This window comes from Peromyscus maniculatus, chromosome 11, assembly GCF_049852395.1.
Source record: "Peromyscus maniculatus bairdii isolate BWxNUB_F1_BW_parent chromosome 11, HU_Pman_BW_mat_3.1, whole genome shotgun sequence".
NCBI lineage: Eukaryota > Metazoa > Chordata > Mammalia > Rodentia > Cricetidae > Peromyscus > Peromyscus maniculatus.
In genome coordinates, this window is record NC_134862.1 from 65,928,214 (window position 1) to 65,943,792 (window position 15,579).

Consider the following 15,579-nt stretch of genomic DNA (forward strand, 5'->3'; position numbering starts at 1 on the left):
TGGGCAAACAAGCATGTGCGTGTGCGTGTGCACGTGCGTGCGTGCGTGCGTGCGTGCGTGCGTGCGTGCGTGCGTGCGTGCGTGTGTGTGTGTGTGTGTGTGCACCCTGCATAGAGGCTGGTATGACAGTAACTCCAGCTACTTGATAGGCTAAGGCAGGAAGACCCCAAGTTCAAGGCCATCCTGAGTGACTCAGCAAGACACTGACTCAACAAGTCAAGACAATGAAAAGTGGTCTGGGGATGTGGCTCAGAGACATGGTGCTTGTGGGGGGAGGCCTTAGTGTCATAATAAAAAACAAAAGGAAAAGAAGAAAGACAACCTAGAAAGACTGAGTATGGTTATCGTGCTACTCAAAAATAAAAGTATACACTGGTAGATGCCAGAAATCATACCCTAACCTTGTTAAAGTAATAGAGCCCAATTTCATGACTGTTGCAACAGAATGTCACCAATATCATATAATTCCATGTTTGCCATGAGATTTTTCTACTTTTAAGTTTTATGGCTAAAATAACAGAAGTTGAAATTAATACAAATTTTAAAGGTTGTGATTCAGATCTTCAAATTTACCAAAAGTATAAAATATACAATGTTAAGTGTAAATTATCAGGTGAGTATGACACAGGAAGTCATCGGACATGCCTAAAGCAGCATTCAAAATGATTTTCTAAAGCACAAAAACCAAGGATCGGCCTCAGTCTACCCACAAATTACCTCCTAAGCTCAGTGCAAAGCTTAAGGAGTCTTAAATGTAAGCTTCAAATAACAAAGTGCAAGACATTTCAGAATTCTTATCTATAATTCCCATAATATTCATCTCACTAAGCCTTACAACAGAAACTAATCAAATCTCTACTTTGCACAGAAGTCAATTCTCTCAGTAAACTGCCAAGGGTTACTCACCGCCCATGTCTTAGTCAACCTGAAAATCGGTGCACTCTGTAAGCCGGAAACCACAGCCATAAGTGCATGAAGGTTATTAAGTTCATACAGTTTCTGAGGATTTAAGAAAAGGGGGGAGAAGAATTTTTTTAAGAAAATAAATGAAGGAAAATATAGATTAACACAATTTAGGCAACTGGTAGAATCCCGGAATTAATTACTGCCATCATTGAGAACTGTCTTCTAGGATACTCAATACATTATTTTTGGCCCACAATATAACGTCCACATTCTACCTTGGTATTTTCACCCAAGCTCTGGGAATAAACCCAGCTCTAAACGGGCAATATATTTTCCAAGCTGAGTTACGGGTTGGCGTCAGGGTTAACTGGCATGTCCGTAATGGCCATGCCCTCGGCTCTGGAAGCGGCTGCGTCCTCTGCAGCGCAGTGTTACTGGTTGTCTGCTTTGTGGTCCAAGTCACATGAAAGGGCCTCCCTACGCTGGCTTCCTGCCCAGTGCTCCCGTTATCCCAGGGTCAGAGTTCAAACTCGCCATCTTTGGTGCTCCCCTCCATTCTGGGATGTCGCTCTTTTGTATGCACACATTGAATAGCAGGTTCCACTCATTTCCCAAGAAACCAACTTTACATTTGCTGGGGCTAATTTCTCAAAATTTTGTCATACTTTTTCTACCCTAAAAGTGCTATCTAAATGTAAGCCACTTTACAGTTGTCCCAAGCAACCAGATAAGCCCTATGGTGGACATTTAACTGAAAATCCAAAGGAAGCCAATAAAAACAAAAGAGCATGAAACAGGCTATAAACTCTCACAGGCGATTATACAATCTAGTCATTACATGGGTGTGCATTAGATGTTTATTAGGGACTGAATACCACCTGAGATTGACATGCTAAAGCATGCAGAGGACCTAGAAGGAAAAGCAACTGCATCTAGACACTCCACGCCTGCCTGAGTCTGCAGCAGCTTGTGGGCATGATTGCCTCACGTTTCCGGATGGCAAGCCCCGGCAACAATGTGTCTCGTCAGACATCTTACGTCTGAATCTTTACACATGTTCATACAGAATGCTGTGGGTTCAGTCCCTCTAGAGAACGCTGATTGAAACAGGCACTAAAGAAAAGACCAATTCGAGCCTCTGAGTACAAAAAGCAGAGTGTCAGAATAAGGATTTAACAGTAATAAGGAAAATATTAGGGAACTGGGGCTTGTGACAGAAGCAAAAGCTGTGAAATGTAAGAGTGTGGACAGAAATTAATTTATCTGGTAAGCAAAATGGTTAAAACTGTATGGACAAAAACATACAAATAAAAAAAAAACTACCAAAGATATCGGGAAAAAGTAGAAATTCAGAATCTGTGAGAAAAGTCATTACTTTCTTCAGTTAAAAACTAGTGCTTACCTAACTCTCCCCTATACCATTTCTGTAAAAGCTCACATATGTGGAAGGTCAGTCCTGCCACCTAGTGCCACAGTGTTAGAACAAGACTGTGTCCATATGTTCAGGGAAATGCAGGAAGAACTCCAACTGCAATCATAAGCAGAACACCTCTGCTTTCTTTATTCCACCATCTTTCAATGCACAGGTGAGATAAGACCTGTTTATTATAAGGATCATGAAGAATGAACATGGATGTATCATCACATTTAGTGACGTGAACCTAAATTTGGAGTTGTTACAGGTTGATCTCAGTATCTTCTTGTGGAGAGCCTGCTGCTCTCTCTGGAATTCTGATTACCCTCGCAGTCAGTCCACGCTGCTCTTCCTATTACACTTCTTGTCGCTGCCTCTCGGTCACTCTTCATGCCCTGTCAGCAGCACATGGACTGTGCATTTAAACTACAGTCGAGGAGAGTGTGGTGGCTCACACCTACAATCTTAGTACTCAGGAGTCAGAAGTAGGGGGCGTAAGTTCAAGGTCAGCCCTGTCTACTGAAAGACTGTTTCAAAACTAAAGTCTTTTCTTAAGATTTATAGTTTTATTTTATGTATGTAAGTGTTTTACACACAAGTGTGTCTGTGTGCCCATGAAAGTCAGAAGGAGGCATCAAGTTACCAATGGGTCCTAGGAAGTGAACCTGGGTCCTCTGGAAGAGAGCACGAGCTCTTAGCCACCAAGTCATCTCTCCAGCCTGTGAAGTCTTATTTTCTAGATAGATGGTGGTTTATTTCATAATTAAAAATAAATAAATATAACAAAAAAGTAACAAAAATTACTATGTATTTTCCAACTTAATCCTACACGGCTTTCTCCATCACCTTCAACACAGTCGGGTATTTTACAAATTCTGTAATTTACCATACACTAACCCATCTGTAAAAGCAGGGCTGTTCAAGAACAAAGGAAAAGGCGGAGAAAAGAGGCATGCGATATACTCAACAGGCCCTGTTTCCTGACTCAGTCAAGCCACCCGAACCATTTCTGAGTGCGGGCAGGCGGGCGGGTGTCAGGACAGACCGCACTCACCTTAGCAGTCTTGATGTAGTGGCTCAGGACCTCCGCTCTTATCTTCAGTGTCTGCGCGTGGAGGATCTCTCTGACAACCCAAAAGCTCACCTGAAAAGAGAAACTAGAAAATAACCAAAGGGCCAGGTTTACCAAGATTAAAACTGACATTAAATGCTACTTGATGCTGTTTCCCATGGTTATTTTTTAAAGTGCACTTTCTCCTGCCCTTGACTATGGTTTTCTTATGACTAAAGGAAAATTCCATGAAATATAAAATAAAGGCCTCACTTAAAAAGTTTCGTGCTGCTTTATATTTCAATGAAGCGTTAACTAAAAAACAAAAACAAAAACAAAACAAACAAAACAAAACAAAAAACACTGCCAGAGGCTGACACGATGGCTTATCACTGCAAGGCTGGCGACCTGAGCTTGATCCCTAGACCTCATGGTGGGAGTCAACTCGGGTCCTCCTCTCACCCCCAGGTATTCAGGACAGCATGTGTGCACTCAAATAGGAATGCGCACGCGCGCGCGCACACACACACACAATTATACACCAACATTCATTTTAATTCATGTACCGCAAAAATAGAATCTAAGTATTTAGATATATAGTTCAAACTTTAATCTCAAAACAAGATGTGGCTAAGAGTCTTAATGAAAGGGTCGTCATGATGCCATAGCTTGTATTTTTTCACTTGAAAAAAGGACAAATAGCTTAGATTTTCCTTGGAATTCCCACCTGTAAATGGCTGTCATCATGTGTGTATAATTACATGTATTTTGTGAATTTAGGTTAATAAAAAATTATGTATTTTACAAAGTCATTATAATACCAATTTAAATATATTGAAATAGGAACTTGAGCAAATATAAGCAATTAATTCAAATCTAAGCTCCATAATCAATGACTTAATTAAATTTCATATTAGACACATTTTAAGACAAATATGATTTTAAAAATCCAAATTATTTGTCACTTCTATCAAAAGTTGTGCTGTCCATCACACACCTTGATGAATCTGGGAGGCTTTCATGAAAAGGTTATTAGCAAAGCCGGTTCTGACTTCCAGAATGAAGTCTGAACAGATCACTGAGTGTCTGCCTCAATTGCTGGAATATTCTCCCTGGAGACCCTGAGCTACAGAAGTCCCAGCACACTGGGATCCCATGCTAAGAAGACTACAATGGTCCCAGTTAAAGCTGATCATTTCTGAGGATACTGACAAAATACCCAGGGATAAGAAACAGTTCGATACAATTAGACTTAAAAAACGACTCTGGTCATCTAAACAAAACTGAGAAAATTATTTTTCAAGAAAAAGATTATCATCCAACTTTCTAACAGCAACAAACACTATAAGCCAGAAAAAAAAAAAGAAAAAGGAAAGAAAACGGAATCGAGGATCTTGTGTCCAATAAAGCTGGCTTTCACCTATAAAGAACACAAGCAAATCTGCTTTCATGCCTCAACTGAGGCACTGTTGTCTAATGAGCTACCTGAGAGCAAGTTTTGAACAATAAAAATGATGATAGGCATCAACATCAGTGTGAATAAGCTCTGAATACTTTTTCACAGAACTAAGATAAAAATAGAGAGCACTCTCTACAACACACTCCGACAGTGCAGAGCTCGGCTATCAAAACGGGCAGTGAGGACAGAGAGAGCACCTGCAAGCCTACTGTTTTCCAGTCATGGTGGTGGCTGGCTGTCAGTGTAGGCTGAATATGCCTTATTCAAAATCATTTTTAAGCTTTTGGAGTATTTGTATTAACATGAGATGTACTGGGAATGAGACCCAAGTCTAAACACTAAATTCACTTATTAAACTCAATAGTTGTGAATGCACCTACATCTTACTGTGACCTATCACACGTGAAGTCAGGAACAAAAGTCAACTCATGGTGTCACACTGGTGTGTTTTGGGTTTTTGAGCATTTCAGGCTTAGACTTTCAGATTAGGAATATTCAGCTATTACTATTCTATTCTTAAGACTGGTTACCAAACCAGTACACGGGATGAAACAAGTGGTGGGCTACAGGACTGTGTTTCTTGAACACCAAGGGTACAGAAGAAAGGACATGCAGATATATTACAGAAGAGACAAAGGAAAAACCAGTCCCAAGAACCTGAGGTATCAGTAAGTTCCTGAGATTTCAACGAGACAGCTGTAACACACCTGTCAGCTGAAATGGGACAGTGTGACAACCAAGGGGAGAGAGGAACAGGGCATAAACAGAAAACCGCCTGGTTACTATCTGATGATGATGGAACTCCAACTCACTATCTTCAGAACTACTAAATCATGATGATGATGACCTCAGACCTTTCCTGCTTCCTTTAAAATGGGTGTCTCGGTAAACAAACTACAGGTACAAAAAACACCAACCCCAAGTGTCTGAGTCACTGTTCTACTGCTGTGTTCCAAGTTCAGTGACAGACCGTCTTAAAAACGGGGTGCTGATGACATTCAATACAAGGAGACACTAGACGTTAATCTCTGGCTTCCACAGGGTATGGACAATCAGGCACAGCCTCGCCCCTCCTCACCCGATAAACAAAACTTACATGATTAAATCTTCTTGTGAAAGCAACTGCATTTGGTGCAGAACTATATTTTTCTTTTTTATTCCATCCACAACTTGAAAGCTCCTAGAAGATTAAAATAAAAATTAAGCATAAATTAAATGTAAGAAATAGCTCAGTTTTCTTATATTAGGGAATTGAAACATTAAAGACTATGTATGTTCTGTTCTGGAACAACCAATAAGAATATCTAATAAATACTAATTATTCTGTAAAAACTAAAAACAAATTTTATTAGATTATATGCATAAAATTACTGTCTAAAAGAATATGGGCAAACTTGAATTTCACAGGCAGAATATGAAGGAATGTTTTCTGAGAGATAAAGTTGACTATGCCATAACACATAATAAATACTACTGACTGTCAAACCCATTCAATCACTCAGAGGCCCACAATTAGCTTTTTCTTTCTTCCTTTTTACACTTGTATGGTGTGGTATATGTGTGTGCATGTGTTTATGGGCTTGCTAATGAGAATGTGGATATATAGGCCAGAGGCCGACATTGGGTGTGTTTCTCAATCATTCTACACCTCATTTTTTGAGATGGTCTCTCACTGAACCTGGAGCTCCCATTTTAGCCAGACTGGCCTGGCCACAGCCAGCCATTCCCAACCCCAGATTCCATCTGTCCCTTTTCCCACTACCAAGTGCTCAGGTTTACAGACAGGTGTTACTGGTCTGATTTTTCACACCAGTGGAGGGGATTCAAAGTCAGGTCCCATGAACCAACTCCCAGCCCCACAATTAAGGTTTTAAAAATCTTATCCTTTGACCTGACAGTTGTTGACTTCAGGTATTTGAAGATACCAATAATAAAGAAGTTCTTGATCACACCAATGGTTTAAGAATAGAATTCAAATGGCTCAAGATCTTGTATTAAACTTTTTTTAAAAAAAAATTTATACTAGTGCCCTCTACTTGAAATGAACCATTCTGTGTTGGAGAGATGGCTCAGCAGTTATGAACATTTGCAGGTCTTAAAAAGGACCTAGGTTTGATAACCAGCACCCATATGGTACTCATAACTGTCTGTAAAGCTAGTTCCAAGAGACCCAATGCCCTCTTCTGGCCTCTTTGGGCACCAGGCACTCAAGTGGTATATAGATGTGGATTCAGGCAAAACATCTTTCCACATAAAATAAAAAAATAAAAATAAAAACAAAATATTTGAGTCCTTTATAATTACAAATACAGGCTGCAAAGTACAGTACAATAGATGTACTCTTTGTGATACAAAAGAAATCACACTTTTCTATCACTTTACAACTGATAGTTTAAAAATACTTCTGCCTCGCTGCTTCAAAATGATGATTACCTTCATATCTTACTGAATGTTAATGAAGCACACACATGGCTAATGAATATCACCTTTAAAAATATTCTGATAACTAACTGTATGTTAATAGAACCAAATTCCTCTGAATTTAAAGGAGAGTTTCTGTCCACAGATTTCAAGTCCATCAGAGGGTTCTACAATACAGCAAAAGCCATCCAAGAAAGGAGCCACAGAAAAAAAGGAAAAGAACCCTTTGGGTAGGCAACAAAAGGAACCTGAGAAAGAAAAAGATGTCATCAGTACTCCAGATAGATGAGGAAAGCTATTTTCTCTGTCATATTTTGTTAAGAATATGTTTGTGCAGATAACTGTGTATTTCCTTGATTTCTTTCTTTCTTTTTTTTTTTTTTTCTTTTGGTTTTTCGAGACAGGGTTTCTCTGTGTAGCTTTGTGCCTTTCCTAGAACTCACTTGGTAGCCCAGGCTGGCCTCGAACTCAGAGATCCGCCTGCCTCTGCCTCCCGAGTTAAAGGCATGCGCCACCACCGCCTGGCTTTTTTTTTTTTTTTTTGGTTGATTTCTTTATCAAATAGTATAACATCAATTAAGAGAGTATCAGTGGTTATTGATTTTAATTTCTGAGATACTAAAAGAATGTTCCTCAAGGGACATTGCCACCTGTTCTAAAATTTATAACGCATTTGCAGTTGTATGTGGGATAGCTGTATCATGTTAGGTGTAATTATTACCTGGTTGTTATTTTTATTTGGAAATTAAGCATGATATGAGGAGATCTATTTTGTGTGAAGCTGACAAGGGGTGGACTTGTGATGGCTATTCTTTGTGTCAACTTGACTACATCTGTAATGAACTAAAATCTAGGCAACTAGGTATACAAGCGAGGGATTTTTCTCAATTAAATCACTTGACATGGAAAGATCTACCTTTAGTCCAAATCTGAGGTGGGAAGAGCCACTTGAATCTGGGCCCCACCTTCTGCTGGCAGCCTATGTAAAGAACATGAAGAAGGAAGCTTTGGCTCTTTGCCTGCTTGCCCTCACTCTCAATGGCAAGTCCAGTCCTTCACCGGCATTAAAGGCTATTTCTTTGGGATTCAACTTATACTGAAGACCAGCCAAGACATCCAGCTGTGTGAACAGAACAATTCCTGAATTCTTGAACTTTCCACTGGTAGACAGCCACTGTGGGCCTAGCTGGACCACAGCCTGTAAGACACTCTAATACATACCCTTTCTAGACAGAGATGGATGGATGGATGGACGGACGGATAAATTGATTCATTCAATCTTTTCCTCTAGAGAACTCTGACTAATACAACACCCACTTGGCAAAACTCACCAAGATACTAATTTGACATTAACTAAGAATCCATGTGTTAACATCTAAATAACAGGAACATTAAGAGATCCAAGAAAATAGCAATTCAAGAAAATGGCTTAAAGATAACAATTGGCCTTCCTATGGCTCAGTACATAGATGAAGTGGGGGGCGGGGGGAGAGAAAAGCAAGGCTTCCAAAAAGAGAGGACCCTGGAGACAAAGATTAAAACCAACAACAAAAACTCAAGTACAAAATACCTTGAGAGAATGATATTAGGCAACTGAGAGCAACAACTTCAGAGTGGGGTGAGAGGTTTTAGTAGGTCAAGCTGGAGGTGGAGGCCTCGGCAGGTAACACTGCTTACTGGCTGCCCCGAGTTCAATCTCACACGGTAGAAAAGCCCGCATGTTGTCTTTTGATTTCCACAAGTGCTTGTGGCATGCACACACCTAAGTGTGTGTATGCACACGAGTATACACACACTTATACTCCAGTGTGCACACACACATACACACACACAATATAATTTTTTTAAAGACAGAAAGTGGGGAGAAAGGAAGGAGGGACAGAGTAAAGTCAAAGGGGGCAGCTGGGGACGTAGCTTGGTGGTAGAGCCTATGCCCAGCACACGTGAGGCCCTGGGTTCAGTTCTCAACACCAATAAAGAAAACAGAAGATGTAAGATCTTCAAACTGAGCAACCACCACAGGAGAAATGTAATTGGGAACCCCCGATTAACTGTAAAGGGTAATCCTGGGATCTTAGAAGAGTCAGGAGCAGAGGTCAGCGAGTCCGTGAGAGGAGGGAGCAGTCAGGAGGGCAGGATGCTGGCAGTAGGAGCAGGGTGACCGAATGGGACAGACAGCAGGAGGGAAGCTCCACGAGGAAGAGCTGTTTCTGGAGTGTGAGTCAGTACAGGTCTGCGGGCACAACAGAATACCACGGGACCACACGGACATGCACAGCACAGACAGCACCTTCCTATGAGGTACCATCAAGATGCACCCACGGGAAAACTCGGGAAAGTACAGGGATTCTCTGTACAGGTTGTGCAACTTCCCATAAATCTTTAACATTTGTATTACTTTGTTACAACTTCCTATGTGCTATAGTTACCTTAAAAGCACTGTATTTAAAAACTGAGATTAAAAACCCACTTAATAGATTACAAAGCTAGAACTGCATGAGAACTCACCACTCTCTTCTTAATCCTGACCTGCATGTATAGCCGCTGCCCAGGCTCTAAGGAATTTTGACATGCTCTACCTTACCTCCCATCAGCCCCTTAATTTCTATGTGAGAGCAAAATCCCCATCTTGAGGGACAATAATACGCCACACGAGGCTGGGGAGACGGCTCAGCTGGAAAAGTACCTGCCATGCCAACATGAAGACCCAAGTTCAATGCCAGCTTCAGGCAGGCACTGCAGCAGGCACCTATGTCAAAACAATAGAGTGCAGCGGGCTAGAGATGACACGGAGGTTAAGAGCACTTCCTGGTCTTGCAGAGGACCTGGGTTCAGTTCCCAGCACCAACATGTCAGCTAACAACCTTCTGTAACTACAGTTCCAGGGGACCGGACACCCTCTTCTGGCCTTTACTGGCACTGCATGCACATGGTGTACAGACAAAACACCCATACACATAAAAACAAAGTGCAGAGCAAAGCAGAGGCCATCTGCCGTTGACCTCTGGCCTCCATCCGCTCGCACACTTAGGCAGTACAGGGATCTTAGGTAGGAGACGCCAACAGCATCTCCTAACTTACTTCACTAATATAGATCAATTTGAAAAATTATTTGTGAGAGGAAATCTTGCTACACAGCCCAGGCTAGCTCTCAAGTAAAAAAAAAAAAAAAAAATAGCCTTGAACTCACTACAATTCCCCTGCCTCAGCCTCCCAAGTGCTAGGATTATAGGCAGGCACCACCATACCCTGCAAATGCTTTCTTTCTTCTCTTTTCTTCCTTTCTTTCTCTTCTCTCCCTTCCTTCCAAAAAACAGCTTTCAGAACCATTCTCTGACGTACAAGTCTACAGTCTCTCTGAGTTAACAACCTGGTGTACCAAAGAAGACTATTTGGTGGCTGAGGAGAGCTCAGTCAGTACAGCAAGGGCCTGTTACTCTGCATGCAACAATTTATTCGGCTGTTCTCTTTTTAATCTGGATACTGTCAGGTCATTTTACAAACTATAATTATCTGACCTCTTCGGAGCAAAGCAGAAAATTTAAAACTTCCCTCTACCTTCTTTTCTCTTTTTGTTTCAGCTCTAGGATCTTCCTACAAAAACACTATAGTATCATGCAAGAAATGTGTTTTGCTCTAACTGTCCTCTTTATACTGCAGCACACCTTGGTCCCACAGGAGCCTACACTAAAGCATCTCACTCGCACACCATAACGTTGAAGTGACTTAGTGACTCCAACAATGCTTTGTAAGGCCTAATTTAAGGCAGACAGGGCTGTTTGGCTGTGATAAGTAAGTAAAACTCCTTCTCAGCAAAGATTTCTCAATGAAATCCTGCAGCCCTAACACTAACATTTCTTTTAACATGCTAAACTTGCAATTTTAAGCTCAGCAGGTAAAGAGAATATTCAAATAATGCCTCAAACATATAAACCAACCTTAAGAGTTGCTAAAATGCATTTCAGAATACGCATGGATTCACTGGGAATCATTAACTATGAAGACCAATTTTCAGTTGCATTTATTTCAGAAGCACAGGGAAGACAAAACCCCCACAACTGATGACTACCTACCCTAGGAGAGAATGACTCAATTCACAGGAGTCACAGCTTCTCTTACGTCTTGTAGGTTTGATCTAAATTTCCTCTTGGAGGTTCCAACACTCTTAAAAGGACTGTTCTAAGGGTGATGATGTAGGGATACCTATAGATAGAAGAAGAGAAAAGGCCAATATAGACCAGCATGTAGACAGAGACTGGGGGAGAAAAGGAAACAGTGGAATCCCAAAGACGGGGTGAGGGAAGCAACTAGGACAGAGGGTGTCCAGGAGAAGGTTGATGCTGCTGAGGTAGCTTGTGTTCAGAGTGGAAGCTTTAAAGAGATAACGGCACCCCTCTGAACCCAGTTTACATGGCTATAAAGAAGTCACTACTACAGATGAAATGCCACTCATGCTTACATTTGTAATAAAAACAAAAAGACAAAACTGAAACTATGCAACAGGGCAAGTTAAAATTGCTGCCCCCCCCCCCTAAAGTACTCAAGGCTTTCTTACTTCCCTCTTCCCAGTATGTGGGCGCTGCCCCTCTAATGAGATCAGGGATGAAGACAGATGCTACTTTCTACTTCCACAGATGCCTTCTGTCCTGACTGAAGCCTGCCCTGACCAGTCTAAGAAGCTCCAGGTGAGGAACAGCAGTGATACACACATGGCTGTGTCCTGCTTCTATCAGAACGCGTCCATTACTCTAGTGTACAAGGCTTGTCCCAGCTTCCCTTCTCTCACCAAGTCCACAATTTGCTCACGTTTTAATGCAATGATTATTTTTATTGAAACGAGATATTTCTGTTAGAATTTTGTATGTTGCTAGAATTATAGTCTTTGGGCAGTCACAAAAATATCTGCACAGAAAGCCTTTCATACATCCAGAAAGAAATATGTCAAAAGATAAATTTTTCAGAAATATTTTAGTAAGACTGATAATTAGCTAGTAAGTGTTTCCGCTAACTTGGCCAGCATTCTCCCACAATTTTTAGTGTGTCAGTCACACAGATGAGGTTCCTTATTCCTAGCAGATAATGTGTGTTCACTGATAGTTTGGAGTACCCACCGGGAGACTAGTTCTAGGAGCTCCCTCAGATTAAAAACAAAATCACAAAAACTATGAGACTTGTGTACAACCTCTGCATGTCCTCCATTATACTTCCAACCACCTCTAGTGTACTTATAACACCTAACACAATGCACCTGCAGGTCTGTTCAGCCTTATGCCATACTGAAATGCATAAGTATTAATGATAAATAGTATTAAATCTACTACAAAAGTCTTAAATAAACTTACATTCCCAGTGACAGTGAGGTGTTACCAATGGATCATGCTTCAACTTATACAGGTTAATCATATGCCTTATATGAAAGGCTTAGGCAACAAGTGTTTTACATTTGGTTTTCCGATTCTGGAAGGAATCTAATCTGCCAACAGAAAATATAAAAAAACAAAACCAAAAACAAACCTCAAAACTCCTTAAGATCTCAGGTTCAGACTACTGAGCTGTGGCACTGAGCAAAGTCAGGGAAAGAAGTCTGTATGTGCACAGTACAGACAGATCTGTTTTTCTGAATATTTCTGCTCTGTGATTGGCTGGAATTAAAGTGTGGAATGTTTGTTAGTAAAGTTTTAGGTAGACCTTGTCCTTAAGAATACTTGAGAACCCCATGTGGTAGTTCGAATGAGCTGTCGCCCATAAAGCATTTGAATGCTAGGTCCTCGGCTGGTAAGGACTGGGGGTGTGGCCTTGTTGGGGTGTGTCACTGGGGAAGGGCTTATGGTTCCAAAAGCTTCCAGCTATTCCCAGTGAGTGTTCTGTTTCGTCTGTGCATCACAATGTGAGCTCTCAGCTGCAGCTACTCCAAATGCCAGCTTCCACCTGGCTTTCTGCCATGCTGGTGGTGGACTCCTATTCCTCTGGAACCCAAAGTCTCAATAAAACCCCCCCTTCTGTAAGCGGCCTTGATAATGCTTTATCAGAGCAACAGACACCTCGTAAGAGGAACCATTATCTCGAGAAATGACTATAATGCAGATTTCAAATACAATTCAACCGTTAATTAAGGCTTCCAGACATATTAGAGAGTCACTACCGGATTCTAAGTTAGCTTTCTGGCATAACTTACCCTGCACTGAATGACACAAAACTCACCCTCAAATTCCACTAGCACAATAAATGCAGTGATGACCTCAGAAGAATACGAGCTTTGTAGAACACCAGAGAGCCCACAATAGACAAAACTACTCCAATCCTATAATGGAGTGGGATGGGTATAGAAGTGTGCCATGGGGGTAGGGGGTAAGCTTTGAGAATAAAGGCTCACCTACTGCTAATCTGCTCTCTCTGCTTTGAGCTTACAGTTCAAGATCTGAGCCCTCAGCTTCCCACTCCAACAGTCACACCTGCAGCTTGCTGCCAATGCTTCTCCCTCCAGACAGACTCTCAACCCTCTGGAACCGTAAGTCTAGATAAATTCCTTCTGTAATTCTTTAGTCACAGAGTTTTATCATAGCAACAAACAATAATGAATCTGATGGGAAACTTTCAGAACACAGTTAGTGCTCTTCAACATGAGAACACTCATGGAGGGAGGCCCTATGAATGTGTAAGAGCTTTCTTCATGATCCAAAGAGAAATCAGACCTTGAAATGAGATCCATGTATATGAGAGGAACTTTAATAATAGCTGAGCACCAGAAATTAATGAATATATAAAGCCCTCTAGCTAACTTTTTTTTTTTTAAGATTTATTTATTATGTATACAGTATCCCTGCAGGCCAGAAAAGGGCACCAGATCCCATTAGAGATGGTTGTGAGCCACTATGTGGTTGCTGGGAATTGAACTCAGGACCTCTGAAAGAGCAACCAGTGCTCTTAACCTCTGAGCCATCTCTCCAGCCCAAATTTTGGTTTTACTCCATATCTAAGTAATACATATCACTTTAGGCTAATAAAAAAGCCAGTAGATTACATTAGCTGATCTCATAGCTTCAAGTTTTCTGAAATGTAGTAATATTTCAGAAACTATCAGTGGTATTCAATAACTGTAAAGATGTTAGTGCAGAGCATGGGGCAGCTGGCAGTGGAAGTGCTGAGGGAGAAGAGAACCACTGTGATGAAGAGAAGGCCCTGCTAACACGGGGGGCAGAAGATGGATGAGTTACAACCTCCCTCACAGCTCTGGTCACCACGTCACAACGTTCACCATCACTAAGGGGTATGACCTAGCAGGGAGAACAGTAAAATCCTGACTCTGTATGACAGAGATCACAGTGGTGAGGGAATGTAAATAAATCATATAACATTACCCACAGGCGGCCCTGCATACCAGCCCTTTATATAATGAGGCAATATCTGCATATAATTCACAAATGTCATCCATATACTTTAAACAATGCCTAGATTACTTATAATACAATATACATGTCATGTCAATGGTTTCTAGACCCATTTTTTTCCCCAGGTATTTTTTATCCAACTTTGGTTGAGCCTACAAATTAGCAGCTAATGTCAAAATGCTTGCTTGGCATGCACAAGGTGGGGTTACAACAAGGGCCAGCTATAGTCAAAAGATGAACTTTCACATGAAAATAAGTATGTGCAGAATTTGTATAGCACTATATGTAGAATTCAAATTTCGAACAGACAAAGGAAAATAAATACAGTTGTTTAAGCTCAGAGATAACCACTAGCTTAAGTTTAACAAGAAAGCTCTTCACTCCTTAGTGAGATTAGTATTCTAACTCCATATCTAAGTAATACATATCACTTTAGGCTAATAAAAAAGCCAGTAGATTACATTAGCTGATCTCATAGCTTCAAGTTTTCTGAAATGTAGTAATATTTCAGAAACTATCAGTGGTATTCAATAACTGTAAAGATGTTAGTGCTCTACAACAGCCCAGTGACCCATACACATCAGTCACATACGCAGATGCTGCTAGCCAACAACGCTGAGCGTACAAAGCAAGCCAAACAAAAGCAACGCAGTGCCGTGACGTCCACGTGTGGAAACCTGACACCTGAAACAACTTGTTCTTAAGCAATAGCTATACTCGGGAAAACACGAGCAACTAGATAGGAATAATACAGTCTGTCACTGGACCGTGTTCATCTGGGTGGGAAGTACAGAAAGGCTTTAACAGGATAGGCTGGCACACAGAAACTTATCTTACCGCTCTTGCAGCCTTGTTATATGTCTTTTATATTTCATAATAAAATAACAAACATTCTTCTGCCACACAACACATCCTATATATGCTGGCAGATTGAAGTAAT

At 41.0% G+C, this 15,579-nt stretch overlaps 1 protein-coding gene across 20 annotated transcripts in view; it reads right to left on the reverse strand.

The window, feature by feature from the left end:
* Ralgps2 (Ral GEF with PH domain and SH3 binding motif 2) overlaps nucleotides 1-15,579 on the reverse strand; it is a 140,633-nt gene that overhangs the window by 75,602 nt on the left and 49,452 nt on the right. For 16 of the 20 annotated variants that reach the window (XM_076547753.1, XM_076547746.1, XM_076547748.1 and 13 more), the window contains 3 exons: nucleotides 5,927-6,010; nucleotides 3,375-3,464; nucleotides 907-999 (listed from right to left, as the gene is read on the reverse strand). In XM_076547753.1, coding sequence (XP_076403868.1) covers nucleotides 907-999; nucleotides 3,375-3,464; nucleotides 5,927-6,010 — 267 coding nt within the window. Of the gene's footprint in view, nucleotides 1-906; nucleotides 1,000-3,374; nucleotides 3,465-5,926; nucleotides 6,011-11,324; nucleotides 11,455-15,579 lie in introns of all 20 variants that reach the window. The other 4 variants (XM_076547756.1, XM_076547759.1, XM_076547757.1 and 1 more) reach the window with 1 other exon arrangement.